Raw genomic sequence first — 23360 nt, forward strand, 5'->3', positions numbered from 1 at the left:
CAAGTTGTTTAATAGAGCACAAAACTTAACAGCCTTGTCATTTGCATTTGAATACAGGAATCTCAAAACTATAGAAACTCCATGATAATGATAGCAAGAATGTTTCATGCCATTGCCCAAAATTGTTCAAAGAAACATTTGTCATAGTTGAAACAACTTGGAAAACACATTTTTGGGGGGATGTGCTCACAGTTCCAGATTGCTAACCCTATCAATTAAATGGGAAAAGCACCCATATATATAAACACGGCCTCTTGTTCATTGATTTCAATCTTGGTGAAACCTTTGGCTATTTCAGTCTTCAGATGCCACAAGATAAGGTTGAGTTCATTGGATATAAAGAAAATGTTGAAGTCTATGATGTACTGCAGCACTAGCAAAACAAATGCATCAAATATTTACAGGTTGGCTACAATTTCTTAAAAGCAACAACAACAGCAACAGCAAACTAAACTGTCCATCAGTATCAAGCCATACTCATGTTAGAACCTTTTCAGTTGCAAAAACAAAAGCAACAGGATTTTGTTCTCCCTCCTGTTTGCTCTTAACCCTGAAGTCAAGGCAGGTCTTAGGTGGCAGGGCGCGGTCTTTTGGGAGGCGGTGGGGGCATGAGCTCTGTGTCGGGGCTCAGGTGAGGCTTTTGCTTCTGTCCTTGAAAAGCTGCAGCACATCCGTCGATGAACTCAAACAGCATCTCCTTGGTGACAGGGTTTGAGATGCTATTGCACACAGCCATGGCAGTGTTATAGGCATTCGGAAAACTTTTGTCTGTTCTCTGTCTCATGAAGACCCAGCTGTTCTTCTCAAATCTGCATTCTATGATTTTGTTGTCATACTGATTGAGCTCTTTTGTCACCTTGATTTGGGCAAAGGGTCTTTCGTAGCCTCCAACATAGAGAAGACCGGCATTCTGAGGAAGTAGCCCTTCTCCTCCCAGTCTTGTTATCTTCAGGCGGAAATCCACAGAATTCAAACTGGGAGGTTTCCACTTCAAAATATCATCACACCGACCAGGCTTATACTTCCCGATGGGCTGAAATATAAGTCCATCCACTGCATGACTGACTTGTTTGGCAAAATTTCCTTCAAGCAGCTTTCTTGAAGTATGAATGTCAAAAAACGGCTTCTTTCTGACACTAAATGGTTCCCGTGTCTTGTCAATGAGTCCGGTCTTCATTTTTTCATGCCGAGGATTTATAATTTCTCGTTCTATACACTGCAAGCGGATATTCAAGTCGCAATCTCCAACTGGCTGTGCATTGAACTTAATGATGTCATATATCAAATATCTAGGAAGAGCCTGTCCGTTTACTCTGTCAATAATCATCTCGCCATCCAAAAGAGTATTCGATAAATGGATTTGAAGGTCTTTCCGACATGGAAATTCCAGATTAGAAACATGAAACACTGAATTATCTCGATCAATCATAAAGACTTCATTTGTGCCATCAACCAACATCATGTAACGAGTGCCATCTGCTTTCCAGCTTACTTTATATGGCTTCTGCTCTAAAAGTGTAATATTTTGCTTGTCCATGGAAACGGGCTGTGCTCCAGGGAATCCAGACCCTTCCCAGCCACAGAATTGATGACACTTCTGTTGTACCTCTCCTAGCTTTGGTTGAGTTGTTACTTGAGTCACACCGTTCACAGTTATACCTTCCAAGAAAATGGCACCCACTTTCAACCTTTCTTTCCTCCTTTTGCCAAAGGAAGCACTTGATCTGGGTTCTGATTCCTCGTTTCCATCCTCTTCCTCCCCTTCATCTTGCTCATCTTCCAAACACCAATCTGGCAAGAGAGGTGGGGGAGGTGCTTCTCTAGCGCCATAGCGCCAAAAGAGTTCCTTCAAATAATCGCCCTTATAGATTCCTGGTGGTCTGGCTTGGGCAAAAGTAGCAACTGCTGCTTCAATGCTCCAATCCATGTTCTCCACCAAAAAGGCACAAATGAGGAAGCCAGTGCGATTGAAACCATGGGTACAATGAACACCGATCAGTTCGGGTGGCGTTCTGTGGTGAAACCGTTCACACAGACGAATAAATGTATTGGTGACCTCGGTTGTCGGGCACTCACCATGTCCTTTACACGGAAGCTTTACATACGTAATTCCTTCTTTTTCTATGTCACTCCTATCATAGAATCTTGAAGTGTTGGTCAAGTCTACCAATAAGCTCATTTTCACCTTTCGACTCTTGAGATAATTGGAGAGCATGGTGGGATGGAATCGATTTTCTTCAGCAACTTGACTATCGTATCTTGGTCCTAACATTGTCTTGAGAGGCAAGAATCTTCCTGCAACGGGCTGGCCTCGCCGCGGACAGTGGAGCCACCTGGGTGGGATCTTGTTGTGAGCCATGTCTCTGGCCATGCAGTGTGCTCCTGCTGTGGTGCGCCCGCCACTGCGCTTGGGCCAGGCCGGGCCGCCGCCTCCCTGCCTTCGGATCCGGATCCGAACCAGAGGCTGGAGGCCAGCAGCACCCAAATGCCAAACGCGGAACGCGGAACGCGGAAGGCCGAACCCAAACGCTGAAGGCCAAGCGCAGCAAGATGCGAAGGCTGGCCGCTCCTGCCTGGACAATCAGGGGCTGCCCGCGCGAGCTCCAGTGCCACTTTTATTCAGTGAGGCGAGCCCACAATGCACCGCGACTTCCGCCCTCTCAAGCCTCCGCCTCCTTCTTCCCGAGGTGTTTGTATTTTGTGAAATCAGGTTGTCTGTTTGTTTGTTTGTTTGTTTGTGGGTCTCGGTTTGACATGATGGGGACTGACTCTGTTTCAATCTGGGCTGGATACCGTTCAGTTCAGAGCAAACACTTTGCACCCAGGCTGAGGCAGCTTTCCTGAAAGGAGGGAGACACAGAGAGGGTTCTTTCTCTAGAGATGGGGAGGGCGATCACAGGCAGTCCCACCCAAATGGGCCAGCCGCATGCATGCATGCACCAGCTGCTTCCCCAGGAAAAAGTCCAGCCGCACTCCACACACAGCAAGCAGAACTCCCCAAACAACAACCCTTCCCCAGACACACCACAGACACACACGTGCGGTCCTCCTGATTGTGGCTTGTGGCCACCGGCTCCATCTCACTAGGGCTCCATCTCATCTTCACTGGCCCCGTATCCGCTACAGTAGCCACTAAATGGAGCCAGTTCAGACTTTGGGCTGGAGAGGCTTGGCTCTCAGTGCAGGCTAGGGGAAGGAGGTGGGGGGAGGGGAAGCATCCTCAGGGTCAAGAGGCCAAACAGACGGAAGGAACAACAACCCCGGGTCAGGGAATTCCACAATCAACCCACCCTCCTCCACTGGCAATGCTCACATCCCCACCCAGATTGCTTGCTTGCTGGCTTGCTTGCTTGCTTGCTCTCTGGGACTTGCTCAGGGACTTGTCACAGCCTGCTTAGGGAGAGGAGAAGAAGACCTACACCTCAGATTGGAAGGGGCTTCAATTCAGCTGAATCTCTCCCTGAAGTCAGTGGAGCCCTCATGACAAAGGACAAGCCTGGGCAGCTCCCTTGGGCTGATGGGAGTTGGACAGGAGTCTGTGTCTCACTTTGATTGATTGATTGATTTTTGGCATTTTAAAATGTAGTTTTATTACAATTCACACTGACACACAATTAGAGAAAGAATGTTCTGACACTTTGTGAGCATTTCATGGAAAGCAAATGCTAACTACCCAGGCAGGAGAGTCATCCACACCTTTGGCAAACAGAAAGCAAAAGCTTTTACATGTGGTAACTGAAAGAAACAAAGTCTTCGAATTCCTGTCTGAAAACAGCCTGTGTTCCTGGGAAGCAGAGTGAACAAGAAAGCGTCCTCCTCCACAGCGCTGAGTCCTGAAGCCACACCCCAATCTTGACCTGTCCAGTGACTTCTGAGGACACTGCAGCGGCCGGGAGATGTTCAGGGACTACAAGTATCTCTTTAGAAGGTTAACTATTACACTTCACAGTCATTGAAAGGAAAGGATAAATGAAGACAATCAAGTTTTCCCAAGATGCACAAAGACAAGGGAGAAAATACCTGGGTATATATAAAAGGAGATGCTCTTTTCACATAACTCATTTCAAAGGTCACGATTACCATAAACATTTCACTCCACTAGAGGGCATTGGCAAGGCTTGCTTTGATACATCTGCAAGAGAGCTCTGCCTCTGCCCAGGTCTGGAGCCAGCAGTGTGTGTGAAAAGTCACCGGCCCTGGGGAAGCAGGCATCAGACTGCTCGGAGGGTTGCAGAGGCGTTTTTCAGATCCACTGTGTAAGACACTATGGGATCTTGAGCAGTTTCCTTTCTCGGTAGTCCTTGTGCCCATCAGGTGCTTCCGTCCCTTGAGTGTCCTAACACACCAAAGCGTTCTGGGAGAAACACACTGAAAGGATGCTTTCGATGAATTCACCACACATTATGGTACTTGGGAACAGCAGAGGAAAAGAGCCTAATCCTGACCCTGCTATTTTAAATATTCAAATAGAAAAGCACTAGAGCAAGAAACTAAAAAAAAAAAAAAGACAGGCAGCTATCAATAGTTTTGGTTAAGCTGAGCTATGGAGACAAATTCTTGTCACATTCCGTCCACTAGGGAACCCATTTGGGTTTTCATGTCTGACTGCATCAGCAGAAGATACATTGCTGCATAGATTTACAGGTATATGCATGCACAGTTATAAAACGCATATCATGAAAGTGTTTTCGATACATGCACATGTCAATCCTGTACTCCTAAAAAATCAATACATTAGCCAGTAGTCAGCGAACTCTGTGGAGTTTCTTCACAAACCAGTCAGAACAGTCTCCCAACAATGGTACATGACCAGCTGGCTGCCCTCTCAGGTCTGTTATCTGTCGATTAACATTTTCAAATTCAGATGTCTGATACAACATCCCCAGAAGAGAACACTGATGGAATGATGGCTTGGAAAACAAGGATCTGTATTTCCTTGATGTTTCGTTTCTATCAATGTCGAGGCTTTTGCCTCTGTGTTTGCCCATCAGTGGGAGAGCATTTGCTCATGACCACATTCGATATGATACCGTGACACACCTTTCTTCTCCAAGGACTGTAGCTGGTATTTCCTTTGCTGTTGTGAAGAGGGAAGCATCATCACACCATTGTGTGTGATGCTGCTGGTGGATCACTGTGAGTTGTGTGTGTTCCAAGGTCACTTACGGTGTGTGGATACGTTGGAGGTGAAGCAGAAGTTGCTCTGGCATTTAAGAACTGAAAAAGCTTCCCAAGAGACTAACAGAAAGGACTGGGTGGTGAACAACAGGCTCCACGAAGGAGCTCAGAATCTTGCCTGAATAAACGTGCTGCATATCTGACACCGTAGTTCACACAAGACAAAAGCACTCCAAATACTTCCTTTAGAAACGATGCAGTTCACCAACATGGAGCATTACTTTAAAAACAATTCAAAAACCTTTTTCATTCTCCCCACCACACACAAAATCCTTCTTGAAATGAAAGAAGCCAGACCAAGTTGTTTAATAGAGCACAAAACTTAACAACCTTGTCATTTGCATTTGAACACAGGAATCTCAAAACTATAGAAACTCCATGATAATGATAGCAAGAATGTTTCATGCCATTGCCCAAAATTGTTCAAAGAAACATTTGTCATAGCTGAAACAACTTCGAAACATATATTTTTTGGGGGATGTGCTCACAGCTCCAGATTGCTAACCTATCAATTAAATGGGAAAAGTATCCATATATATAAACACGGCCTCTTGTTCATTGATTTCAATCTTGGTGAAACCTTTGGCTATTTCAGTCTTCAGATGCCACAAGATAAGGCTGAGTTCATCGGATATAAAGAAAATGTTGAAGTCTATGATGTACTGCAGCACTAGCAAAACAAATGCATCAAATATTTACAGGTTGGCCACAATATCTTACAAGCAACAACAACAGCAACAGCAAACTAAACTGTCCATCAGTATCAAGCCATACTCATGTTGGAACCTTTTCAGTTGCAAAAACAAAAGCAACAGGATTTTGTTCTCCCTCCTGTTTGCTCTTAACCCTGAAGTCAAGGCAGGTCTTAGGTGGCAGGGCGCGGTCTTTTGGGAGGCGGCGGGGGCATGAGCTCTGTGTCGGGGCTCAGATGATGCTTTTGCTTCTGTCCTTGAAAAGCTGCAGCACATCCGTCGATGAACTCAAACAGCATCTCCTTGGTGACAGGGTTTGAGATGCTATTGCACACAGCCATGGCAGTGTTATAGGCATTCGGAAAACTTTTGTCTGTTCTCTGTCTCATGAAGACCCAGCTGTTCTTCTCAAATCTGCATTCTATGATTTTGTTGTCATACTGATTGAGCTCTTTTGTCACCTTGATTTGGGCAAAGGGTCTTTCGTAGCCTCCAACATAGAGAAGACCGGCATTCTGAGGAAGTAGCCCTTCTCCTCCCAGTCTTGTTATCTTCAGGCGGAAATCCACAGAATTCAAACTGGGAGGTTTCCACTTCAAAATATCATCACACCGACCAGGCTTATACTTCCCGATGGGCTGAAATATAAGTCCGTCCACTGCATGACTGACTTGTTTGGCAAAATTTCCTTCAAGCAGCTTTCTTGAAGTATGAATGTCAAAAAACGGCTTCTTTCTGACACTAAATGGTTCCCGTGTCTTGTCAATGAGTCCGGTCTTCATTTTTTCATGCCGAGGATTTATAATTTCTCGTTCTATACACTGCAAGCGGACATTCAAGTCGCAATCTCCAACTGGCTGTGCATTGAATTTAATGATGTCATATATCAAATATCTAGGAAGAGCCTGTCCGTTTACTCTGTCACTAATCATCTCGCCATCCAAAAGAGTATTCGATAAATGGATTTGAAGGTCTTTCCGAAATGGAAATTCCAGATTAGAAACATGAAACACTGAATTATCTCGATCAATCATAAAGACTTCATTTGTGCCATCAACCAACATCATGTAACGAGTGCCATCTGCTTTCCAGCTTACTTTATATGGCTTCTGCTCTAAAAGTGTAATATTTTGCTTGTCCATGGAAACGGGCTGTGCTCCAGGGAATCCAGACCCTTCCCAGCCACAGAATTGATGACACTTCTGTTGTACCTCTCCTAGCTTTGGTTGAGTTGTTACTTGAGTCACACCGTTCACAGTTATACCTTCCAAGAAAATGGCACCCACTTTCAACCTTTCTTTCCTCCTTTTGCCAAAGGAAGCACTTGATTCGGGTTCTGATTCCTTGTTTCCATCCTCTTCCTCACCTTCATCTTGCTCATCTTCCAAACACCAATCTGGCAAGAGAGGTGGGGGTGGTGCTTCTCTAGCGCCATAGCGCCAAAAGAGTTCCTTCAAATAATCGCCCTTATAGATTCCTGGTGGTCTGGCTTGGGCAAAAGTAGCAACTGCTGCTTCAATGCTCCAATCCATGTTCTCCACCAAAAAGGCACAAATGAGGAAGCCAGTGCGATTGAAACCATGGGTACAATGAACACCGATCAGTTCGGGTGGCGTTCTGTCGTGAAACTGCTCACACAGACGAATAAATGTATTGGTAACCTCGGTTGTCGGGCACTCACCATGTCCTTTACACGGAAGCTTTACATACGTAATTCCTTCTTTTTCTATGTCATTCCTATCATAGAATCTTGAAGTATTGGTCAAGTCTACCAATAAGCTCATTTTCACCTTTCGACTCTTGAGATAATTGGAGAGCATGGTGGGATGGAATCGATTTTCTTCAGCAACTTGACTATCTATCTTGGTCCTAACATTGTCTTGAGAGGTAAGAATCTTCCTGCAACGGGCTGGCCTCGCCACGGACAGTGGAGCCACCTGGGTGGGATCTTGTTGTGAGCCATGTCTCTGGCCATGCAGTGTGCTCCTGCTGTGGTGCGCCCGCCGCTGCGCTTGGGCCGGGCTTGGGCCGCCGCCTCCCTGCCTTCGGATCTGCACCAGAGGCTGGAGGCCAGCAGCACCCAAATGCCAAACGCGGAACGCGGAAGGCCGAACCCTGAACGCTGAAGGCCAAGCGCAGCAAGATGCGAAGGCTGGTCGCTCCTGCCTGGGACAATCAGGGGCTGCCCGCGTGAGCTCCAGTGCCACTTTTATTCAGTGAGGCGAGCCCACAATGCACCGCGACTTCCGCCCTCTCAAGCCTCCGCCTCCTTCTTCCCGAGGTGTTTGTATTTTGTGAAATCAGGTTGTTTGTTTGTTTGTGGGTCCCGGTTTGACATGATGGGGACTGACTCTGTTTCAATCTGGGCTGGATACCGTTCAGTTCAGAGCAAACACTTTGCACCCAGGCTGAGGCAGTTTTCCTGAAAGGAGGGAGACACAGAGAGGGTTCTTTCTCTAGAGATGGGAAGGGCGATCACAGGCAGTCCCACCCAGATGGGCCAGCCGCATGCATGCATGCACCAGCTGCTTCCCCAGGAAAATGTCCAGCCGCACTCCACACACAGCAAGCAGAACTCCCCAAACAACAACCCTTCCCCAGACACACCACACACACACACACACTCACACGTGCGGTCCTCCTGATTGTGGCTTGTGGCCACCGGCTCCATCTCACTAGGGCTCCGTCTCATCTTCACTGGCCCCGTATCCGCTACAGTAGCCACTAAATGGAGCCAGTTCAGACTTGGGGCTGGAGAGGCTTGGCTCTCAGTGCAGGCTGGGGGAAGGAGGTGGGGGGAAGGAGGGGAAGCATCCTCAGGGTCAAGAGGCCAAACAGATGGAAGGAACAACAACCCCGGGTCAGGGAATTCCACAATCAACCCACCCTCCTCCACTGGCAATGCTCACATCCCCACCCAGATTGCTTGCTTGCTGGCTTGCTTGCTTGCTTGCTCTCTGGGACTTGTTCAGGGACTTGTCACAGCCTGCTTAGGGAGAGGAGAAGAAGACCTACACCTCAGATTGGAAGGGGCTTCAATTCAGCTGAATCTCTCCCTGAAGTCAGTGGAGCCCTTGTGACAAAGGACAAGCCAGGGCGGCTCCCTTGGGCTGATAGGAGTTGGACAGGAGTCTTTGTCTCACTTTGATTGATTGATTGATTTTTGGCATTTTAAATTGTAGTTTTATTACAATTCACACTGACACACAATTAGAGAAGGAATGTTCTGACACTTTGTGAGCATTTCACGGAAAGCAAATGCTAACTACCCAGGCAGGAGAGTCATCCACACCTTTGGCAAACAGAAAGCAAAAGCTTTTACATGTGGTAACTGAAAGAAACAAAGTCTTCGAATTCCTGTCTGAAAACAGCCTGTGTTCCTGGGAAGCAGAGTGAACAAGAAAGCGTCCTCCTCCACAGCGCTGAGTCCTGAAGCCACACCCCAATCTTGACCTGTCCAGTGACTTCTGAGGACACTGCAGCGGCCGGGAGATGTTCAGGGACTACAAGTATCTCTTTAGAAGGTTAACTATTACACTTCACAGTCATTAAAAGGAAAGGATAAATGAAGACAATTAAGTTTTCCCAAGATGCACAAAGACAAGGGAGAAAATACCTGGGTATATAAAAAAGGAGATGCTCTTTTCACATAACTCATTTCAAAGGTCACGATTACCATAAACATTTAACTCCACTAGAGGGCATTGGCAAGGCTTGCTTTGATACATCTGCAAGAGAGCTCTGCCTCTGCCCAGGTCTGGAGCCAGCAGTGTGTGTGTGAAAAGTCACCGTCCCTGGGGAAGCAGGCATCAGACCACTCAGAGGGTTGCAGAGGCGTTTTTCAGATCCACTGTGTAAGACACTATGGGATCTTGAGCAGTTTCCTCTCTCGGTAGTCCTTGTGCCCATCAGGTGCTTTCGTCCCTTGAGTGTCCTAACACACCAAAGCGTTCTGGGAGAAACACACTGAAAGGATGCTTTCGATGAATTCACCACACATTATGGTACTTGGGAACAGCAGAGGAAAAGAGCCTAATCCTGACCCTGTTATTTTAAATATTCAAATAGAAAAGCACTAGAGCAAGAAACTAAAAAAAAAAAAAAACAGGCAACTATCAATAGTTTTGGTTAAGCTGAGCTATGTAGACAAATTCTTGTCACATTCCGTCCACTAGGGAACCCATTTGGGTTTTCATGTCTGACTGCATCAGCAGAAGATACATTGCTGCATAGATTTACAGGTATATGCATGCACAGTTATAAAACGCATATCATGAAAGTGTTTTCGATACATGCACATGTCAATCCTGTACTCCTAAAGAATCAATACATTAGCCAGTAGTCAGCGAACTCTGTGGAGTTTCTTCACAAACCAGTCAGAACAGTCTCCCAACAATGGTACATGACCAGCTGGCTGCCCTCTCAGGTCTGCTATCTGTCGATTAACATTTTCAAATTCAGATGTCTGATACAACATCCCCAGAAGAGAACACTGATGGAATGATGGCTTGGAAAACAAGGATCTGTATTTCCTTGATGTTTCGTTTCTATCAATGTCGAGGCTTTTGCCTCTGTGTTTGCCCATCAGTGGGAGAGCATTTGCTCATGACCACATTCGCTATGATACCGTGACACACCTTTCTTCTCCAAGGACTGTAGCTGGTATTTCCTTTGCTGTTGTGAAGAGGGAACCATCATCACACCATTGTGTCTGATGCTGCTGGTGGATCACTGTGAGTTGTGTGTGTTCCAAGGTCACTTACGGTGTGTGGATACGTTGGAGGAGAAGCAGAAGTTGCTCTGGCATTTAAGAACTGAAACAGCTTCCCAAGAGACAAACAGAAAGGACTGGGTGGTGAACAACAGGCTCCACGAAGGAGCTCAGAATCTTGCCTGAATAAACGTGCTGCATATCTGACACCGTAGTTCACACAAGACAAAAGCACTCCAAATACTTCCTTTAGAAAAGATGCAGTTCACCAAAATGGAGTATTACTTTAAAAACAATTCAAAAACCTTTTTCATTCTCCCCACCACACACAAAATCCTTCTTGAAATGAAAGAAGCCAGACCAAGTTGTTTAATAGAGCACAAAACTTAACAGTCTTGTCATTTGCATTTGAACACAGGAACCTCAAAACTATAGAAAATCCATGATGATGATAGCAAGAATGTCTCATGCTATTGCCCAAAATTGTTAAAAGAAATATTTGTCATAGTTGAAACAACTTCGAAAAAATATTTTTTGGGGGATGTGCTCACAGCTCCAGATTGCTAACCTATTAATTAAATGGGAAAAGTATCCATATATATACAAACAAGACCTCTTGTTCATTGATTTCAATCTTGGTGAAACCTTTGGCTATTTCAGTCTTCAGATGCCACAAGATAAGGCTGAGTTCATTGGATATAAAGAAAATGTTGAAGTCTATGATGTACTGCAGCACTAGCAAAACAAATGCATCAAATATTTACAGGTTGGCCACAATATCTTAAGACCAACTAAACTGTCCATCAGTATCAATCCATACTCATTTTGGACCATTTTTACTCATGGTAAGGTTTGGGTACGGTTGCAGTTATTGCTACTGTTATGGGTCAGTGTTAGGAGTTAGTGTTAGAGTTAGGGTTACTGTTATATTTCGTGTATGGGTTATAGTTAGGGGCTAATGTTCGGGTTGGGGTATGGGTACTAGTTTGGGTATAGGTTAGGGTTTGACTACGGGTATGTATACAATTTAGAGTTAGTTTTAGGTTAGAGTACGGCTAAGATTTTTGGTAAAGTTTAGGCTTTGGATACAGGTTAAGGTGCAGCTTAGGGCATGGGTATTGGTATGGTTATGGGGGAAGTTATGGGTTAGTGTTAGTTTTAAGGTTACTGTACAGGTTAGGTTTTGGGTTCTTGTTCAGGTTAGGGTTAGGGTTAGGTGTTCAGGTTAGGTTTATGTGTTCACATTAGAATTAGGGGTGGAATTAGGGTTAAGGTACTGGTTAGGGTATTGTTAATGGTATGAGTTAGGGTTAGGGCATTCGTTGGGTAAAGTGTTAGGTTTCGGGTTCTGGTTTGGTTTGGTTTAGGATTAGGGTTTCAGGTTTCAGTTATGAGTAGGTTTTCAGGTTAGTGTTAGGTTTCGGGTTAGAGTTAGGAGCATCCATACGTTTGACATCCTCACTGAGTCCTTGAAGCAATCCTGCTAGAAATCAGGAAATGACCATGCTTCTCGATGGCTTTATGTTTGCTACACAGGTTCCTGGCCTTAGAGATAACATCCATGATGCTCAAGTTGAACTGCCAGCTCCTCTCTCTCCCTTCCTTTGTGAAAAAAGAAACAGCTAGGAGGAGCGAGCGAGCAGGGTGCACTTGTTTTGAGGCTTCCTTTCTCCAGCCCTGAGGGAGGGATGTGTCTGTCCAGGACTGGGCAGGGGTCTGAGACAGTTGCTTGGGTAGCTGGACTCCTCCTGGCAGTACAGCCTATGTGTGTTCAAGCAGCACAAACCTCTGGGTGCTGACCCCACTGGCACTGTGGCAAATAGAGGCCATGGCTGTTTCCACAGCAGTGGCTGTTCCTGTCTTTCCTGGGAGACCTTGTTACTCCAAGTCCCCAAAATAATCAAAGTTCTTGGCTTTGGCCTGGCACATCAGGTGGAATATCCCTTTTTCTATCTCTGCCTTGTAAGTAAGTATATGCAGCCTTAAAATTTGTAATTCTTTACTGGAGAGTTAAAGAGTGAGTGAGAGAGACAGATAACTTCTGTTATCTCACTCCCCTGATGCTGAAATTGTTGGTATTGGGCCAAGGTGAAGCCAAGATCTCAGAGCTTCCCCCAGGTCTTCCATGTGGGTAGTCAGCACCATGCAATTGGGCCATCTTCCACTGATTTCTGCAGTCCACTAATAGAGCTGTATTGGAACTGGAACTGCTGGTTAAATATGGGCTGCTGGTGCCTCAACTGGCAACTTTACAGGTTACACTGCAGTGTTGGCAATTGCTTGAGTTTTTGAGCCTGTGTTTTTTTTTTTTTTTTTTTTGCTTTTTATTTCTCATATGATAATTCCTAGTAAGTGTTTTACCTATGGAACAATGTTCTTATGTCACAAATTCAGAATAAATTGTAATGCTGTAGGAAGTGTTGGTATGGTAGAAGGATCGGTATCTTGCCATTTTATGCATGAGCACTTATTTATTTTGTGATTCTTAGCACTTGTTTTGACTATTATCTTTTCTAGTGTGAACTGATATCTCTGTGTGATAATATTGGTTACCAGTAGTTACCACAGTTAGCTACTTGCACTATTACATCATGTAATTTATACTGATAACTTCTAGTGAGTGAGCATGTAGTTTTAACTTGCTTTTCTAGAAGATTTACCTTTCTATAACTTGGTGCTCTTCTAGGGTCACAGGACAGATGCATGTGGTTCTAAAAAGCATGTGTAAGAAGTTCCAACAGACATCCCAGCTAGTGTCTTGTTTTCAAAATCTTTCTTTTTCTCTCCCATTATGTTTTTAAAAATTGTTCATCTATTTTACTTATAAAGAGTATAGAGACTGAGCCAGGTCTGTTTAAATAGAGGCTAAAGCCTTGCATGTGCTGTGATTCCATATGGGTGTTAGTTCATGTCCCAATTGCTTCACTTCTGATCCAGCTCCCTGCTTGTAGCCTGGGAAAGCAATACAGGACAGCCCAAAGTTGTGGGACAGTGTATCCTCATGTGAGCCCTCTCAGACCACCACGGAATGAAACTGGAAATCAGCAATTCAAAGTGCTCCAGGAAATACAGAAACTCTTGGAGGCTGAACAATATGCTATTAAACGAACAATGGATCAGAGAAGAAATTAAAGATGAGATCAAAAAATTTGTGGAAACCAATGAAAACTCTGACACAACATTCCAAAATTTGTGGGACATTGCCAAAGCAGTGCTACGGGGTAAACTCATCGCAATTGGAGCTCATGTCAAGGCCCAAGAGAGGCGCCAAATACAGGAACTAAACACACACCTCCAGGAATTGGAAAAACAGCAGCAGAGGAGCCCCACACACAATAGGAAACAAGAAATCATCAAAATAAGGGAGGAAATTAACCAGATAGAAATAAAAAAAAACTATACACAAAATCAATGAATCAAAAAAATTGTTTTTTTGAGAAGATAAACAAAATAGACACCCCACTGGCCCGACTGACAAAGAAAAAACAAGAGAAGGCAAGAATTAACAGCATCAAAGATGAAAAAGGCAACATAACAACAGACACCACAACCATTAAGAACATAATTAGAAGTTACTACAAAGCACTGTACTCCAACAAATCAGAAAACCACCAAAGAATGGAAAAGTTCTTAGACTTCTGCCACCTGCCAGAACTTAGCCCAGAGGCCACAAACGACCTGAACAAACCCATAACTGAAGCAGAGATTGAATCAGTGATTAAAGATCTCCCAACAAAGAAAAGCCCAGGCCCAGACGGCTTCAGTACAGAATTCTACAAAACATTCTGAACAGAACTGACCCCAATCCTATACAAACTCTTCAAAACAATAGAAAAGGAAGCAACCCTTTCAAACTCATTCTATGAAGCCAACATTACCTTAATCCCAAAACCCGACAGAGAACCAACAGAGAAGGAAAACTGCAGACCTATCTCTTTGATGAACATTGATGCTAAGATCCTCAACAAAATCCTAGCCAACAGAATTCAAAAAAAATCCGACAGATCATTCATATGGATCAAGTAGGATTCATCCCTGGAATGCAGGGATGGTTCAACATTCGGAAATCCATAAATGTGATACCACATCCAAAAACTGAAAAACAAGAATCACATGATAGTATCAACAGACGCAGAAAAAGCATTTGACAAAATCCAACACCACTTCCTACTAAAAACCATAACCAAGGTAGGCATAGATGGAAAAATCCACAACATAATCAAAGCAATATATGAAAAACCCAACACCAGCATCATACTGAATGGAGAAAAACTAGAACCCTTCCCACTGAGATCTGGAACAAGACAGGGATGTCCACTTTCTCCACTGCTATTCAACATAGTCCTAGAGGTACTCGCTGAGGCCATAAGACAAGACAAAGAAATCAGAGAATCCAAATGGGAAACGAAGAAGTCAAGCTTTCACTATACGCTGATGACATGATTCTTTATGTAGAAGAGCCAAGATACTCAATACAGAGACTGCTAGAACTTATACGAGAGTTTGGTAGAGTGGCAGGGCACAAAATTAATGAACAAAAATCAACAGCCATAGTGTATGCAAACAGCCCCAAGATGGAAAATGATCTAACCAGCAAGATACCATTCAAAATAACAGAGAAAAGTATGAAGTATCTGGTAATAAATCTAACCAAAAATGTAGGAGACCTATTTGAAGAAAACTACAAACTACTTAAAAAAGAAATTGAACAAGACCTGAAAAGATGGAGTAACATCCCATGCTCCTGGATAGGTAAAATTAATATCATTAAAATGTCTATACTGCCAAAAGCAATATATGCATTCAACGCAATCCCTATCAAATTGCTAAAAACATTCTTCATGGAACTGGAAACAATGATTCAAAGGTTCATCTGGAAACACAAAAAACCACGAATAGCTAGAACCATCCTGAAGAACAGGAAGTTAGCAGGGGGAATCACAGTTCTGGACCTCTGGACATACTATAGGGCAGTGGTTATCAAAACAGCGTGGTACTGGCACAAAGAAAGGAAGATCAATGGAGCAGAATAGAAACGCCAGAAGGGAACCCACACAGATACAGCCAAATAGTTTTTGACAAAAAGACAAATGACAATCCAGGCAAATGGGAAGGTCTGTTCAATAAATGCTGTTGGAACAACTGGGTAATAGCCTGCAGAAACAAAAAGATAGATCCACATCTCTCACCATACACTAAGATCAGATCTAAATGGATAACAGACCTAAACCTACATCCAGAAACCTTCAAACTTTTGGAAGAAAATGTTGGAAATACTCTGCAAGATCTAGGGGTAGGTCCTGACTTCCTGAAAAGGACACCAAAGGCAATAGCAATCAAGACCAGAATAAGCAAATGGGACCTCATCAAACTAAGAAGCTTCTGTACAGCAAGGGAAACAATCAACAAAGTAAAAAAGCAACCCACAGAATGGGAGAAGATCTTCGCGCACTACGTAGGTGATAGAGGGCTAATCTCCAGAATATACAAAGAGCTACAAAACAACCAAAATGTCAAAACAAACAAGCCACTCAAGAAATGGGCACCGGAATTGGGCAGACACTTCACAAAGGAACAAACCCAAATGGCAAATAAACATATGAAAAAATGCTCAAGTTCCCTGGCAATAAGGGAAATCCAAATTAAAACATCAATGAGGTACCACCTAATGCCAGTAAGGGTGGCCCACATGAATAAAAGCACCAACAACACTTGTTGGTGAGGTTGTGGGGAAAATGGAACCCAACTCCACTGCTGGTGGGGCTGCAGGTTGCTACAGCCTCTATGGTAATCAATATGGAGTACATTCAAACAACTCAAAATCAACATACCGTATGATCCAGCAATAGCACTCCTAGGAATATATCCAGAACACTTGTTTTATGAAAAACCAACATGCACTCCTATGCTCATAGCAGCACAATCAGTAATTGCAAAAACATGGAAGCAACCAAAATGCCCAACAGCGGAGGATTGGATAAGAAAGCTATTGTTCATCTACTCCATGGAATACTACTCAGGTATTAAAAAACAAAATGCAGTTCTTTGTGGCCAAATGGGCCAAACTGGGAACCATTATGCTAAGGGAAATGAACCAATTCCTAAAGGTTAGATACCACGTGTTTGCCTTAATTTAAGATGATATGATGTTATGTATAACATGTTATGTTATGTATGTTATATGTTGTGTATAAACTAAAATTGAAATGTCAATGAGGTGGTCACAGAATGTGGTTAAGAACTCACATTTATTTATTTTTTTAAATTTTTTTTTTAAAGATTTATTATTATTGAAAAGCCAGATATGTAGAGTAGAGGAGAGACAGAGAGGAAGATCTTCCATCCAATGTTGCACTCCCCAAGTGAGCCGCAATGGGCCGGTGCGCGCCAATCCGATGCCGGGAACCAGGAACCTCTTCTGGGTCTCCCACGTGGGTGCAGGGTCCCAAAGCATTGGGCTGTCCTCGACTGCTTTCCCAGGCCACAAGCAGGGAGCTGGATGGGAAGTGGAGCTTCTGGGATTAGAACTGGCGCCCATATGGGATCCTGGGGCATTCAAGGCGAGGACTTTAGCCACTAGGCCACGGCGCCAGTCCCTCGCATTTATTTTTAACATAATGGTTACTCATTACTATGTCAATTAATTCCATAATGATGTAAATTTTTGCTGATGGTATGTTGGAGCTTTCAATTGACTGGGATGATACTCTGCTGGCTCTGTCTTCAAACCAGAGAGGGTCTACCTAAGAAGCCGTTGAACTTGACTGGACAATAAGATGCTGGACTCTATGTTTGGTATATGTTTGCAATGAGGGAATCTCAACTGAACTTGAACTGTGGTTATGCAATGGGGTGGAGGAATCCACCATGGTGGAAGCGTTTGGGGAGGGGAGGGTAGAATCCCAGTACCTATGAAACTGTGTCACATAATACAATGTAATTAATGAATAAAAAAAATTCTAAAAAAAAAAACCCCAACCATCAGTAACGGTAGACGTAGTCATCCAAATCACATTGAAATTCCACTCACATATACTAGGTCAGATACCATGATATTGTACATGGAAAGCAAAAGCTGCACAAGTGACTGGGGTCACACATGGAATTGCAGAGGTGGAAAGACATGCGATGCATAGTGCTGAAAACAATTAGATCCTCCTTAAAGAAATAGACATATAAGTCACCTATAACCTTATCATTCCACATTTAGGAGTATATCCAAGGGAACTGACAGTATCCACTGAAGCCACTGTTTACCCACGAGTGTTCATAGCAGCCTATATGAAATAGATTTGCAAACAAACTCCTTGTCTACTTGTTGAGAAACAAAACTCAATGAGTCGATGCAATGTAGTGGCTATTTTCTCATGAAAAGAGGGATATGTGAGGGATGCTTGGCAATATGTGGATGACACCAGAAAACAAAACGCTCGAGGAAAGTAGGCCAACTCCATGGGTCACGCAGCACTGGGTGTCACTGATAAGAAATACTCAGCACAGTTATAATCAAAGAGAGCAGATCGGTGGTTGTGTGACTGTAAGCACAGAAATGGACAGTGACAGCTTGAGGGGCAACAAAATGTTCTCACAACTAGATAGTGATGACAGAGTACGCAACATGGCACGTGTTGCCAACAGCTTGATTTATTCAGGTGAAAATGACCAAATGTTGCTTCTGTTACTTCCACCTGAAGAGGAAGACATGTGTCCTAATGGTAGTGTAGGCCAGATAAAGGCCAGAGCCAAAGGAATTAGAAACAATGAATGGACAAAGCAATATATGTTTTCTTAGGGCTATTTACGTAGATAGGGGTACTATCATCTAATTGAATCATCTCCAATCTAACCCAGTCACTAGCTAAAGCCAGTTGCTGCAGTGGCCCTCCACAACCTGCCCACCCAGCTCCTCAGACTTGCACCTCTGGAGTTGGTTGTGTATTCTCCTTGGAGCTGTGTCCCCTGCTAGCAAGTCCTAAGGCCCCAAGGTAGGTCTAGGCCTGTGGTAGTCACTCCTCTAGGGAGCCCAGGCAGTGAGCTGACCTGGGGTGACCGCTCATGGGGTCACCTAACCTGGTTTGCCCATTTCTGTCCTGTATATTTTAAAGGATAATGAAGGAATTTCTTCTTATTAATATTTATTTTTACTACAAAGGCAGATTTACAGAGAAAAAGAGAGACACAGAGAGATCTTCTACCCTCCAGTTCACTCCCCACGTGACCAGTATGGTTGGTGGCAAGAATGCCAAAACATGGTCAGCTAGGCATGTTGGTATGAGCCACATTCTTCACATCAATAATAACTTGTACACTATGGTGAGGAGGAAGCTGGGATTGAATTTCTATTAGATCCTTCATGGCATATTATCTTCAGTCTATATATGAATATTTCATCATCATCATTTTTATTTTTGCTCTGCTTGGAGAATGGAGGATGCTGGAGAAGGGGGTGATTTCTAGTAACATGGTAGGCAGACAACTCTTGCCGAATGTTCTTCAGCACATGGGTCAGCACTGGAGGTATGGCCGGGGAGACCAGAGCTGCCCACTGCTTGGGAGCAGAAGATGGATGGGCCTTCAAGGGCTTGGGACAGGAGAGCAGGTGTTTCCTGAGGGCTCCTCTGAGAGCACCGCAATGCCATCGTTGCATTTAGCTGGCACTTTGGACACTTCTCAAGGACCAGTGAGATTTATGATTCCGGTGTTGGCTATAAAATTAACAATGCTTGTGAAATTACATTGTAAGCCTGGGCCGCTGGCCCCACCTGAGGGGGCGGAAGTGTGTGCACAGGCGCTCCTGAGTGACTTGCTTGGTCTTTGTGGTTGATGTCCCAGTTGCCAATGCCTGTCCCCTCTCCTGTGTGCCTGGGTGGCTTCTTGGTCATCAGCACGGGACCCAGCATGCCACCACATTGGCAGAAACTGACTCAGAAACACAGTAATAACCACCCCAAAGCTCAAAGATGGTGATTTTTAAAATCCTGCTGTTTTCCTACAAGCACCAATATTATTGTGCACAGAATAAGCCATTTCCTTCTCCTCCTCCTTCTTTGGAAAGGGGTTTGGAGGAGAGGCTATGGAATTTGTTCCGCATGTAAAATATGAGCTAATGATCCATTGACAGTAAAATTCTGAATAAATTATCTGAGACTATGCTGCCTTCTTGCATGGTTTTGTAGATGGAATGGGCACGGGTGTGATGCCTTGGGCATGAGATGTGTTGAGTCTTGGGGAGTAGTGGGGTGCCTGTGTTTGAAAGAGGGGGGATCCACACAGTCTTGAGTCCATGAAGTTGTAGAGAGACTAGGGGAAGTGTAGGAGAAATTCTTCCAATAAAATGGTAAAACACTACAGGCACATCACACACACACACACACCCCACACACTTTACACCAACCAGAATAAATATATCTTTTACTCCCACTTCCCACAAACTCTTTTTGAAAGATCTAGCTTTATTTGTAATAAAGATCTACAGAGAGGAGAGACAGAGAGAAGGATCTTTTGTCTACTTGTACACTCCCCAAGGGGTTGTAATGCCCAGAGTGAGTTGATGCAAAGTCAGGAGCTTCTTTCAGGTCGTCCACAAGGGTGCAGGGTTCCAAGGCTTTCGGTCATTCTCTACTGCTTTCCCAAGCCACAAGCAGGGAGCTGGAATGGAAGTGAAGCAAACAGGACATGAACTGCTGTCCATATGTGATGCTGCTTCCTGCAGGCAGAGGCTAGCCTGTCATATCATGGTGTAACTGTCCTCTTTTACCACTACCATATTAGGGATCAAATTCCTACCATATGTGCTCTAGGGAGGGATAAACTGTGTCCAGGAAAATGGGCAATGCTATGGGAAATGACAATAAAGCTACGTGTAGGTATCACAAATATTTGTGCGCCTTCCCTCACCCCAGTTAAGTTCTATTTTGCCTTGAACCTGAACCTACTGAAGTAGCTTCCTAGTCAAGGCCAGATAAAACTGTGAAAATGTCAGCAGGCCAGGAGGTGTGGGATGTGTGGCAGGCCCTGGGAACCTGCTTTTAGCAACCTTCCTAAATTGGCCGAGATCATCCCCCCAGTGGAATCCTGGCAGCTTCCACTCTGCCTCACACTGGTCACCCCTCTATCCGTACCTTTATTGTTTTTACTGTTTGTGAATTCAAGAAGCTTTGAAAGGTAGCTGGTGCAGGCCTTCTGTTTTCCTTCTAGAATGTTAGGAATGAATCCAGTGCCTCACCGCCGAGGGCGGTGTTCCCTCCCATCAGAGATGGGGAGCCTAGGCTATGGGACCCCCACTTCAGCTTCAATAGACAAAACATTCCTTACTCAGCATCTTGGAATTGGGGACTCTGGGCAGGTGCTCCAGCGCCACCATCTGGTTCCAGGGAGTTGGCTTTTACTGGGAAATCTGTGAAGAACTTGAGGTTCAAAATAACCTCTCACCCTCTTTTAGACTTCCAAGTGACATTTAGGTATCTGTTCCTCAGATGTGGGGGAACTGGAGCATTTACACATTGCCTCTAAGACTGTAACATAGTGCAAGCACTATAGGAAGGCATTTGGTGTCATGTTGAAAGATAAAGGAAGAATTGCCACATAGCCCAGCCTTTCCTCTCCCAGGTGGTCAGTTAGAAGAGGTGATAATACACCCCACAACAGATCATCAGACTCCAGTGCTCATGGGGAGCTGTGCATAGCAGGCAAAGGGAAGACAGCCCTAACATGGAGTGGAGGAGAGTTAGATGAATACAATGTGGTGTATCTGCTGAGCGGAAAACTGGAAAGTGACTGGAGGCTACCCTGTGAGTGAACTTGTCAACAGTGCTGAGTGTGAGATCCAGGTTTGCATCTGTGAGTCCATGTGACAGGTAAATGCATCCAAACAAGGAGATGCTGGTGCTGTGGCCTACATGTCTGCCTGACTGCTTCCTGGATTGGGTGGGGTAACAATGTAATAAGCATTCCCCAAGATAGACAGAGCTGATGATTGCACTGCCTCTTGAATGTCCTGTGCTCAGTGGGAAGGTCAGGGTTGTCAAGGAACTGGTTTGTTTATCCACTGTTTGAAAGAGCAAGAGAGAAGTTGAACTTCCATGAGTTTCAGGTCCAAGCACCCTAGAAAGCCAGCACGTTGTTTGGCTGAATCCAGGCACCTGGCGCCACATCTGGATCTCCCATGAGGGTGCAGGGACCCAAGATCATGAGGTGTTACCTGTGCCTGTTAGAAGCTGGCACACAGATGAGGAACTCGTGTCTGGCATGCAGGTGTCCAGGGCCGGACATGTCTGCTGTGCTGAGGTCGGCCCCCCATTCTTTCATCTAGAAAATGGCTAGTATTTATTTATTTATTTATTTATTTATTTATTTATATGATCTTTGTATAGTTGATTAGGGCACAGAGAGTCATGGCTACAGTAAATTGGGTAAGACCACTGTTTCCACATTCTCTTTTTTCCTTCCTGTATCTGGGGAAAGGAGAGAGACAAAAGGAGCAGCCACATCCACCCTCCCAACCATCCCAGTGTCCCCGATGTGGGGCATGTTCTGAGGGCACTGCTCAAGTTGTTTCCATAGTTCAACTGTTCTGAATTGCTGTCTATCTTGCCATTCCAAACACAATGAAATCTCTTCAGAATCCACTGGCTGACATAGTCCACCTTAGCATCTCCACTTGTCCAGATTTTCACTGTCAACGCTTGACTGGGCTAGTTGATCAATTTATTCTGTCCTCTATTGTGGTACCAGGTGTCCTCTGCAGGCTCCAAACTACTGAGCCTCTGAGGAGGCTCAGCTTTGACACATGCACTCCATGGTCAGACCGTGGAACCTGCACTTCTCTTCATGGTTGGGGTGCTGAGTCTGGTAGTTCATTTCGGGGGAATCCCCAAAGAAACTTTGTCTGAAGTGATTCCAGACCTGATTCTTGTGTGTGCTTGCCAGTATAGGGTCTGGCACAGGCCATCACCCCTATCAGCCTATGCATATGCTTGTGGTTGCGGTTGCTGAGTCAGTTCTGCCTCCAGCCCCATCTGCTACACAAAACAATGAGTGTTGGAGCCCATCCCAATCCTGCCCACCACACGCTTACCATGTAAACCAGTGGGAGCTGCAGCTTAGTTGCAGCAACTCCCAATAACCCTCTCCAGACCCGCCCCTGCCCTGGTTTCCATGCTTGCCAGTATGTACAGCAGACTGGTCCAGTCTGTCCCACATCCCATTCAGCTCTCATACTTGTCAATGGGCACTGAAGCCTAGTTCAACCCAATCAGCCCCACTCTCCATCCCACACACCTGCCGGCTGGTGCAACTCTCTGTCTAGTCATGTCTGCCCCATTCCTGGTTCTCATGCTCACCAGACAGAGTGGCATCCCAGCAGGCAGATGCCCACTGTTTCCCTCCTGGGCCCACTCCTATTTCGGGATGATGTACTTTCCTGATGGTTCTGCCATCTGGCTTGACAGAATTAGCCCCAGTGCCAGCATCTGCCAGCTGATGCTCTGGCAAAGCCCGTCCAACCCTCAACCACTCTGATTTATGCTTGCACTAGTAGGAACAGTCAACTCAGCCTGGCTTTTCCCTGATCTAGCTCACATGAGGCCCACAGGTGTTGTAGCCCCACCTGGTCTGCTCTGTCCCCATCCCAGCTCATGCTCTCCAGTGGGAGTGGCTGCCCAGCAGGGGAGCCCTTCACATTCTCCCTACTGGCTTTAACCCCTCATTCTCTGGTTCTCACATGTGCTGGTTGGGTCCTGCCGTCCAGTCTGGCCTGGCCCCCCTCACCTCAGCATTTA

The 23360-nt window shown here is 44.9% G+C and overlaps 2 protein-coding genes across 2 annotated transcripts; both read right to left on the reverse strand.

Annotated features, from left to right (window-relative positions):
• Positions 1-515: 515 nt before the first annotated feature.
• Positions 516-2359, reverse strand: LOC131479761 (mRNA-capping enzyme-like). The gene has a single exon (XM_058661144.1). It carries the CDS (start codon positions 2357-2359, stop codon positions 569-571), a length of 1791 nt encoding a protein of 596 aa, XP_058517127.1. The 3' UTR covers positions 516-568.
• A 3635-nt stretch (positions 2360-5994) lies between these two features.
• On the reverse strand, positions 5995-7833 carry LOC131479760 (mRNA-capping enzyme-like). The gene is given in 2 exon segments (XM_058661143.1): positions 5995-7731; positions 7734-7833. Coding segments are annotated over 2 exon segments (1788 nt in total). The 3' UTR covers positions 5995-6043.
• Positions 7834-23360: the final 15527 nt, after the last annotated feature.

This window comes from Ochotona princeps, chromosome 3 (assembly GCF_030435755.1).
Source record: "Ochotona princeps isolate mOchPri1 chromosome 3, mOchPri1.hap1, whole genome shotgun sequence".
Taxonomy (NCBI): domain Eukaryota; kingdom Metazoa; phylum Chordata; class Mammalia; order Lagomorpha; family Ochotonidae; genus Ochotona; species Ochotona princeps.

Coding starts and splice junctions, on each gene's coding strand:
- LOC131479761 (XM_058661144.1), bottom strand. CDS start 2,359: ATGGCTCACAACAAGATCCCACCCAGGTGGCTCCACTGTCCGCGGCGA.